This window comes from Boleophthalmus pectinirostris, unplaced genomic scaffold (genome assembly GCF_026225935.1).
Source record: "Boleophthalmus pectinirostris isolate CB_2022bp ecotype Guang Dong unplaced genomic scaffold, ASM2622593v1 HiC_scaffold_1, whole genome shotgun sequence".
NCBI lineage: Eukaryota > Metazoa > Chordata > Actinopteri > Gobiiformes > Gobiidae > Boleophthalmus > Boleophthalmus pectinirostris.
The window spans coordinates 7150513-7160911 of NW_026570970.1; the positions used below are offsets into that span (position 1 = coordinate 7150513).

Here is a 10399-nt window from a genome sequence, read left to right on the forward strand (position 1 = left end):
GATGCAGTACAGACAGTACCAGAGAATACAGGCTTACTTAATAACTTGTATAACTATTTTGGTGGAGGTTCCATGAAAATGTTTTTGGTTTGACTGGAATGTTCCAGTGTATGGCATTAAACTTATCAATCTCGAATGAATACACAGATATAACACAAAAAGTAAATATTTCTTTTCTATAATAATAAGTGAAAATAAATGTCACACAGATTTTACTTGTGTCTTCCATGGAGATAAGTTGGTGCTTTAAAGGTGCTGTACCTGATTGAAAAAGTGAAAAACTGAACTAGTCCATTTTAAATTCTTTGCAGTCGTCCAAAGTGTTTTTTTTGCTTCCCAGAAACATTCAGAAACCAAATTGGAGTGTGACATCAGGCTAAACCTAACAACTAGCATGCCAACCTCGCATTTCCTGATTATCAGACAATAAAGTACTTTATAATTAAATACATTAAACATAGCGGTCTTATTTATACTTTTTTTATTATATCATTTTACAATAAAAATGTGCTCAAATATGAGAAAAAATGAAGTAAAGGCTCTTTAATGCCGTACTGTGGAATATGGCTGAACAATCCATCATTTTGGACCAAAAATGGTGACCTCAGACAACACAATTTTGGGAGCAACAAAGCCGTGGTTTTTTGCAGTGCTCCTAAAGCACAATTTAAGGATGAAGTTTAGTTCTGTGTCGACTCAACACACACTGCCGCCGTCGCCTTGTCGTTGTTGTTTTTGATTTATGGATCTGGGTCGAGGTCTATGCACCTCAAAGTAATTCAACAACACTGGCGTTCGTGTAAAGTTAAACATGAGCCAACTCCAACGTGATAGAAGCACAGAACAGACTCACCATCAGCAGAACATCCCTCTGTCACAGAAAGAACACTCATATTCCACTAATAATAATAATCCATCAGTTTTATACAGTACTTTTTTGGACACTCAAAGACACTTTACAGTTCATTATTCATTCACTCCAAACCCAGTGGTGGTAAACTACTATTGTAGCCACAGCTGCCCTGGGGTAGACTGATGGAAGTGAGGCTGCCAATCTGCGCCATTGGCCCCTCCAACCACCACCATCACTCACACACACACCTCTTTCATACTAGGCAATGAGGGTGAAGTGTCTTGCACACAACAACAGTTTTTACAACTGGCGCCCCCTGTGGCTCCTGATTTTCCCAGTGGTCTCCTATACAAGTACTAACCAGGCCCGGCCCTGCTGAGCTTCTGAGCTCTGACGGGATCAGGCTTTGACAAACTGGTATGGCCACTGAGTCGTATCCTTTAGTCCGAGTGCACAAGGAGCAAGCTGTTTTTGCAGTGCTTATAGTTTATGTAAATTAGCCATGTAGTTTTAAGTTTTGTTTCTGTAAAATGTAAACAAATGTGCACAAAGCTGCATTAAACACATTATTATTGATTACTGCATATTGAAAGAAAGAAAAGTGGAGTACAGGAAATGTCTGTAGAGCAGTGGTAGAGGCGACCAATCACAGCCCTTATTTTCTGCGTAATTTGGGCTTTATGGTCCAGCGTCAAATCGTCGGTGCAGGACTCTGGTGTGATGTAAGTTTCTGTGATGTTTGCAAATGTTCATGTGCACTGAAACTTGATTTGAAAAAAACATCGTGGATGAAGTCGAAATCGCAATATCTGCCAACAAAATCGCAACAAATTTTTTTCTTAAAATCGTTCAACCCCATTGTTCAAAATCTAAGAAATTAAAATGTTCTATTTCTCTTTTATGACAGTATTTCAGGAGGAGAGCTGTTTGAGCGGATCATTGACGAGGACTTTGAGCTGACGGAGAGGGAGGTGATCAAATACATGCTGCAGATCATCGACGGAGTGAGCTTCATCCACAAACAGGGCATCGTGCACCTGGACCTCAAACCAGAGAACATCATGTGTGTGAACAAGACCGGCAGCAAGATCAAACTCATCGACTTCGGACTCGCCAGGAGACTAGGTACAGACATGACCATCTTAAACGTTTATGTACACACCCCACATTCTTAATCAGAGCTGGGACTTTTATAATGCTGTTCCCTCATCAGAACATGTTTTGTGTGTTCTTGGACAACTTATTTCTTTTTCATTTGTACAGAAAACGCCGGCACTCTGAAGGTGTTGTTTGGGACCCCTGAGTTTGTGGCCCCAGAGGTGATCAACTATGAAGCCATCAGTTACCCCACGGACATGTGGAGCATAGGAGTCATCTGCTACATCCTGTGAGTAAAACACCATCCTGGACATGTCCATGCTACATGAGGACCCCCTCCAAAACGAGATGGTGAGACATCTCAAGGAGCTTATCCTTCAAACAAATAAATTCAAATACAAATTCAAATACATGCAGTATATAACTGTTTACCTAAGAAAAGACAGAGTAGCTAGAAGTCCTTTTTCTTTGACTCTGCATGTCCCAGCTCTCTGAGGTATTAAAGACATTTTGCTTTCTGCTGCCTTTCTCTGCCTCATGTGTGCTGGTAGTTGCTCTTTGGCGGCATCTGGTGGCCTGATACATGTATTACACTGTGTTCATATTCACACATATTGACACACCACATGTACTTTTTCTTTACACAGAATAGTTTAAATTTTGTGTTGTTTTTTAGTGTAAATATGCACAATTTATTCATTTTATTTTATTCTGTTAATAAATAAGTGTGTGCTAAAATTCCTATTTCACCTGTTACAGATGGTTAATACCCGAACAAATGCGATTAGTAATTGAGTATAAAAACAGTATTAAGTATGAACCTTTTAGACATTGTGAAAGACTAAAACATTTGCTGCCAGTGTGTCCAGTTTTTATATATTACTTTTTAGTTGTTTTTATCAGTTTCATGATTTTATTCATGTGTAAACAGATATAGATAGGTCATTCAAACAACACATGTACACACACTTTTTTCATTTTTATGCAGATAAAACATAATTTATAAAGCTAACTAACAAACACAAGTCACTCAAGAAATACGAGTAGCATCATACAACAGAATGATAACAAATAAAATAAAATAATAATAATAATAATAATAATAATAATAATAATAATAATAATAATAATAAAAGTATATTAAATTTAAAAAAAAAGTGATGGTGGTGACTGTTTCAAAAAAGTCAATAAATAGTTGTCTCTTTCTAAAAAAATTACCTTTCCTGGAATAAAAGTGAAAAAATGCATAGGACACTCATGGCCCGATGTCCAAAAGCTTATTTATTTTCAAAATAATGTTTCGGCAAAAAAAGCCTTGCTTTGGACCACAACATCACTGTGCAAGAAAAATATCTGATGAAGGCTTTTTTTGCTGAAACGCTATTTTGAAAATAAATAAGCTTTTGGACATGGGCCATGAGTGTGCTATGCATTTTTTCACTTTTGTCTGGCTGCTCCTTGCATTTGCACCTCTACAAGAATTTTGGTGTGCATTTTCTGTTTCTTTTTACCTTTCCTGGAATACCTAATCTTCTCTACTTTCAAAAAGAACATAACTTCTTAAATCCATTGAGTGTTGGATGGGGCATTTGTTGATTTCCAGTATGAGAGCAAACAGCGTCTTGCAACAAGAGAAGTAAACGCCAAAACCTGCAGCTGTAAAGGTGAATAACAAGAGAAATCTTCTGGGAAACCGAAGACAGCGACATACAGAGAAACATCCATTGTTTTTGACAACCACTTGGACAAAGTATCAAAGTAAACCCGCCAAAAGGTCGTCAGGACTGGGCAGAGAAAAAACATATGTGTTGGATTACAAGGTGATCCCCCACACCTGTCACAAACATCCACAACAGAGGAAAAGATCTGCGTTTGTCTTGTTTTTGAGTAATGACATCTAAACAGAACTTTAAACTGTATCAAAGTCAGATGGGCACAAATGGTACTCTTATTTAGTTGTTTTTTATGACTTTTACATACCTTGGCTTTGATATTTCATGCAGATAAATTCTATTAATTAATTCTGTACTATTATCTAGTGTGTATTTATGTTTCTCTCTTATTCTCCCTCCAGTCTCTCGGGTCTGTCTCCGTTCATGGGCGACAACGACAACGAAACCCTGTCCAACGTTACCTCGGCAACCTGGGACTTTGAGGACGAGGCTTTCGACGAAATCTCGGACAACGCCAAAGACTTCATCACCAACCTGCTCAAGAAGGACATGAAGTACTGTCCGCGGCCACCGGGGGGAGCCGTTCTGAGCGCCGATGTGGTTTTATAGATGTGTTTTTGTGTGTTGCAGGACTAGACTTTCCTGTGCCCAGTGCTACGAACACCCATGGCTCAAACAGGACACCAACACCATGAAGGCCAAGAAACTGTCCAAAGAGAGGATGAAGAAGTACATTCTCAGGAGGAAGTGGCAGGTACGACTATCCAAACTCATTGTTTATGCAGTAAGAGTACCAGTGTTTCCAAACTATTACTATATTACAAGTAAAATGTACAGCAGTGGTAAAAATGAGTACTCAAGAAAACACAGCAACTTTTCTGTTGCAGTATGTGGAGAGAGGGTTTTTTGTCCATTTTTGTTTTGGTTTTGTTAAATATTAAAATTAAGAAAAATAAATATAAAAGAAAACAAAAATGTGTCTGTGGTTAAATAAATACAATCTAAATACTGACGCAACTTATTTTTTTTTAGCACTTTTACTTCAAAAAAGTAGCATTTAAGTGTTCATAGAAAGTACATGGTGAAGAAAAAGTTACTTAATAATTATAAATGTACTTTTACCTACTACCTATTATCTACTACTTACTACTAAAATGTTCCTTTCTCTGGTTGTGTCCTTGCATCTTTCTCCCACAGAAAACGGGCCATGCAGTGAGAGCCATCGGCAGATTGTCGTCTATGGCCATGATGGCAGGAGTCAGCGCCAAGAAAGGCTCACCCACAGAAGGTCTGCACAGCCTTTAGTATATGTACATTTAAAAAGAAAATCTGTTAAAAGTTAATTACCGTATTTTTCAGACTATAAGGGGCATTTAAAATCCTTTTATTTTCTCAAAAATCGACAGTGCGCCATTATAATCCAGTGCGCATAATCTGGTTGTGTTTACTGACCTCGAACCGATTTTATGCGGTTCAAAAATTCGCTCAAAAATCTGTCAAAATGTTTTATTACAACTTTGGCAAGCTACGAAGCCACACCGCTTGATGGACTGTCGCAGCATCAGGGCACAAGGAGCGAGCTGTTTTCTTCCAACGCTTATAGTTTATGCAAATGATCCATGTGGTTTTCAGTTTTTTCTCTGTAAAATGTAAACAAATGTGCGCAAAGCTGCATTAAACACATTATTACTCAATGTATATTTGAGTCATCCTAAATAAAAAAACAAACACACCCACATCCAACCACATTCACATTCATAATCCACATTCACCAAGACAGGGAGGCAACACCGGGCGAATTACGCCACAATCTGCCGATGGATCATGGACGCCTGGGCTAAAGGATCAGTCTCAAGTGTCGTCCGTTTGTTTCGCTTAATGCACCTTATAGTCTGAAAAATACGGTACTAACATATTTTTTTGTACATTTAAGTATAAGTTAATTCTGTGTGTATTGCAAAACTAATAATGTTGTAAAGTTTTTTTTTTTAAATCCTGTCTTTGCTTGTGTTCAGAGGATAATCAGTTCCTGGAGTGTTTGGAGTACGAGCAGAAGACCGAGTGTAAGCCGACCTTCAGCTCCGTCATTAAAGACGTGGAGGTGGTGGAGGGCAGCGCCGCCCGCTTCGACTGCAAGATAGAAGGTACACGTCAGCATCAGGACCAGTGTGCCAACTACCTCAAGGGCTGTTTTTTACTCTTATTTAACAGTCAGAAATGGAGTCTTTCAGCTGTTAACTCTGCTTCATTTTTCTTAAACAAAGTGAATTCCAGCTAGAGAAACAGTCTAGGCTGGAATGGAGAACACTGTCACAAGTCCACTGTTCTGTCCTCACTGAGATGTTTGCAGTTCCAGCTTGACAGCGAGCTAAACTCTGATTCAATGACAGTCAGACAGTTGTAGTTTTCACATTTAATGCTCGTCTTATGAACGCAGAGTGAAACTGCAAGAGAAATAGAAAAACACAATCAGCTATCTCTTAATATTTTCACATTCCAGTACAGATACACTGAGACCTCAGTAACTTGTAGTAAAGCAGTTACAACAAATATTTTAACATAAAAATGAATACATGAATTTATCACAGATTCGTTTTTATAATTAGCTTTTTATATGAGGATGTGTGATACAAACACGCCGTTAACATAAATCACAGCTGACTACTTTAAATAATAACGTCTTTTTAACTTTACAATTGAATTTTTAAGTAATTTATACACCCAAATTTGATTTTCAGAGGTATGAGTCCGTTTTGTTCTTGTTGCCAACTTGCGTTTTCATCTCTCTCGCTTATTTTTCACACTTTCTGTCCCACAGACTGGTTTGGAGTACCAAAATAACATTTCAAAATAAAAGTATCTGCATTAAAATGAACTAAATAACACCTGAAAAACAGAACATTCAGATTGTTCATACTGTATCTCTGGGTTCAGCGCGTTTTCTTACAACTCTACTTTCATTTATACTACAGCGCGTGTTAGCTGTTCTCATTTTTTGTACCAGAATTATTAATTGTTATGAACCTGTCCCCTAAAAGCACAAGTACAAAGGTCAGTCTGATATGGCTGCCGTTTACAATTTTGAACCTCCTTCTCCTTGCCACGTTTTAAAGTCAGCTTTGTCCAATCACACTTTTCACACTGACAACTCAAACTTCTAACACTCTACAAGTTTGGACCTAATACTTTATAATACTCATCATATATCCAGTGTGTATAACCCCCCGTAAGTGTCCATAATCTGTCTGTTATTCCACTCCAGGTTACCCAGACCCAGAGGTGGTGTGGTACAAGGACGACCAGCCCATCAAAGAGACCAGGCACTTCCAGATCGACTACGACGAGGAGGGCAACTGCAGCCTGGTCATTTCAGAGGTCACTATCATACACTTTCATTTTTTTATTTTTTTATTTTTTGTAACTTCATTTATTAACATTTTCAGTTTAGAACAAATATCTACAACAACAACAAAAAAACTGACAGGACAAGCTTATTGTTGGTGCCAAATAATCATTAAAATACACTGTAAGAATCAAATACAGTAAAAAAATAAAAATAATAAATACATAAGTTAATTAAAATTCTTACATAACAAAAACATATGTAAATAAAGTAGTTTAATAATAATAATAATAATAATAATAATGATAATAGAGACAAAATAAAAAATAGAGTTAAAAAAACATAAACACACAATGAGGTATAAATATACAAAAAAGTTCAGAGTATAAATGTCCACTTTCATTTTTTATTAAATTTTTTTTGTAACTTTTATATTTTACAACAACAACAAAAAACTGACAGAACAAGCTTATTGCTGGTACCAGATAATCATTAAAATACACTGTAAGTATAAAAAAAATAAAATCAATAAATAAAAATAAATCAATAAATTTAAATTCAAATTCTGTATGACTTACATAACAAAAACATGAAAATAAAGTAGTTTAAATAATAATAATAATGCAAAATAATACAATAAAATATAAAGTTAAAGATAAAATTTATACAAAATTAAAAAAAAAGAGTAAAAAACAAACAAACACAAACACACAATGGGGTATACATATACAAAAAAGTACAGTGTATAAATGTCCACTTTTATTTTTTATTTAATTTTTACATTATATTTTATCTTTTAATATCTGCAACACTATCCACACACACTTGCATTCCTCTATTTTGGCATTTACAACTTCATTATATTGTGTTAAGTTTTATTTTATCCGTCTCTCGTCTGTAACCTTCGAATAATTTACCGATTTCCCTGCTCAGGTGTCAGGGGACGACGACGCCAAGTACACAGTGAAGGCGGTGAACAGTCTCGGGGAGGCCACCTGCACGGCCGAGCTTCTGGTGGAGGTGATGGCCGGAGAGGAGGAGGAGGAGGAAGAGGAGGAAGAGTGAAGGAGTGGAGTGAAGGAGGAGTGTGAAGAAGTCTGGGTCCCCACAGGAAGAGCTCTTAAGCAGGATATAGAACGGCCATAAGCATCAATGCATTTACAAAAAGTTAATGCTAGACAGTACGCTCCGGAGGGACGGTCTGCTGTGATTGGTCAGTGAAGATTATGAAGAGGGTTATAATTTACCGTATTTCTTGGATTTAAGGTGCACTTAAAATCCTTTAATTTTCTCAAAAATCGACGGTGCGCCTTATGTATTCATTTTGGTTGTGCTTAATGTATAAAAAAAAAAAATTAACTTTGCAATTACTTGAGACAGGTGCATTGGAGGAGAGCGAGCAGCCCAAGAACATAGAGAAAAATCCCGTACACCATCTTACTTGCAAAATGAGAGATTTATTAGGACAAATCATGCAACTAGTGCCGAAACATTGCACGGTTTGTCCTAATAAATCTCACATTTTGCAAGTAAGATGGTGTACAGGATTTTTCTCTATGGTTGTGTTTACTGACCTTGAACTGATTTTATGTGGTACACGGCGCTCAAAAATCTGTCAAAATGTTTTTAGTACGACTTTGGTAAACTACGAAGCCACACTGCTTGATGAACTGTTGGAGCATTACAGCTACTGTAGTCAGGAGCCTCGTCCGATAGAAGCTGACTGCATCAGTGCACAAGGAGCGAACTGCTTTTTTCAGCGCTTGCCCTCAGACAGTTTTTTCTTGGCCCTCAGGCTTATAGGTGAATTGGCCCAAATTACCTCGCATCAATTAAAAATGAGCATTTTACTGCAAGTTTAAAAAAAAAAATCTACCTTGATAAAACTGATATTTAATATTTAGTGTGTAGTTTTAAGGATCTGAGCATGAATAAGGACTGATGGCTCATTCTAAAGTGTTAAACATGCACATATTTCAGTTATTCACTGTATTGAGCCCCAGTCTACGGCCCTCGATCAGTCCTCTGCTTCGTCTGTGTTTAGAGATGTGGCCCTTGATGAAAAAAGTTTGGACACCTCTGGTTTATGCAAATGAGCCATGCAGTTTTAAGTTTCAGTTCTGTAAAATGTAAACAAATATGCACAAAGCTGCATTAAACACATTATTACTCAATGTATATTTGAGTCGTACTCGTAGGAAATAAAAAACAAACTTAAATAATCCACCCACATTCACATTCATAATACACATTAACCAAGACAGGGAGTCAACGCTGGGCGAATCACACCACGATCTGCCGATGGATCATGGACGCCTGGATTAAGGATCAGTCTCAAGTGTCGTCCGTTTGTTCCTTAATACACCTTATAATCCGGTGCAATTTATGTATGAAAATAGATGAGAAAATTCAACATTATTGATATTGTGCCTTATAATCCAGTGCACCTTATAGTCCGAAAAATACGGTTAACGAGTTATCAGTAGTAACCTCAGTCTACTCCATTAAATAAAATGTAAAACAGCGAATAATAAAACATTTAAGGCCTGTTCATAGCGACAGACGTTTACAAGTTTGCCTTGGCAACAACAGCTGCATCATCTCTATCATCCCTCCGGACGTGACGATCTAGCACTAACCATTTGACATACTTAAAGTGGAACTCTGTGAATTTCCTTCCTTTTTTTTTTTTTTTTTTTTTTTTTTTTTTTTAGCAAGTTTTATCCAATTTTACTTTTGGAGTGTTGCAAATTGTGTTGCTTTTTAAAGAATATATAATTTTTTACTTCACCAACCACCTACATTATGTATTTTATTTTTGAATATGCGTTTTCTAGAATTCACACTGCACTGTGATTGGTTAAACCCACCTGTCACTCAAATCATGAAGGAGGCTGACCAATAGGAGGAGCGGGTGGGAAAAATGAAAAAAAAAAAAAAAGAGAGATAGCAATGTAATATTTCTTCAACATTGCTCAGAAAAGCACGAGTTCCATTTTTAAAAAAAACTATTGTATTTATTTATTTTTAACCTTAAATGTGACTAAATATCCCTAAACTTTTCCTGTGGGGGTCTCGTAAATGTGATAATAGGAGCCTTATATTGACTGTTGAACGTGCTAGGCCGACGTGCAGACATTTTGCTTGTACCGTTTTATTTAACGACATTAAAAACAGGGGCAAAGCAGGAAAAGACTCGGAGCCCGTTGAACTCTCTTGACCGCAGTTTCACTCTTTGGCCACAACAGGCGGATGGCAGTAGTGAGACCCTTTCCTCACATAGCTGCAGTAACTTAAAGGAACTGTATGTACGATTTTGATTTTAAATTCCATAAACTTGTCCCCAGATACGAGGTAAACAATTGTGATGCTGATTTATTCTTAGTTGCAAAAAATATCAAACAAGATGGACGAGTTTTGTGTTAGAATTTG

General features: G+C 37.0%; 1 protein-coding gene across 1 annotated transcript in view; it reads left to right on the top strand.

Annotated features, from left to right (window-relative positions):
- Positions 1-8466, top strand: part of mylka (myosin, light chain kinase a) — a 184388-nt gene extending 175922 nt beyond the window's left edge. The window contains exons 28-35 of the mRNA XM_055148384.1: positions 1761-1978; positions 2117-2240; positions 4026-4178; positions 4255-4378; positions 4822-4912; positions 5640-5768; positions 6887-6999; positions 7901-8466. Of these exons, the coding sequence (XP_055004359.1) occupies positions 1761-1978; positions 2117-2240; positions 4026-4178; positions 4255-4378; positions 4822-4912; positions 5640-5768; positions 6887-6999; positions 7901-8032 (1084 nt within the window). The 3' untranslated portion in view covers positions 8033-8466. The remainder of the gene's footprint in view (positions 1-1760; positions 1979-2116; positions 2241-4025; positions 4179-4254; positions 4379-4821; positions 4913-5639; positions 5769-6886; positions 7000-7900) is intronic.
- Positions 8467-10399: the final 1933 nt, after the last annotated feature.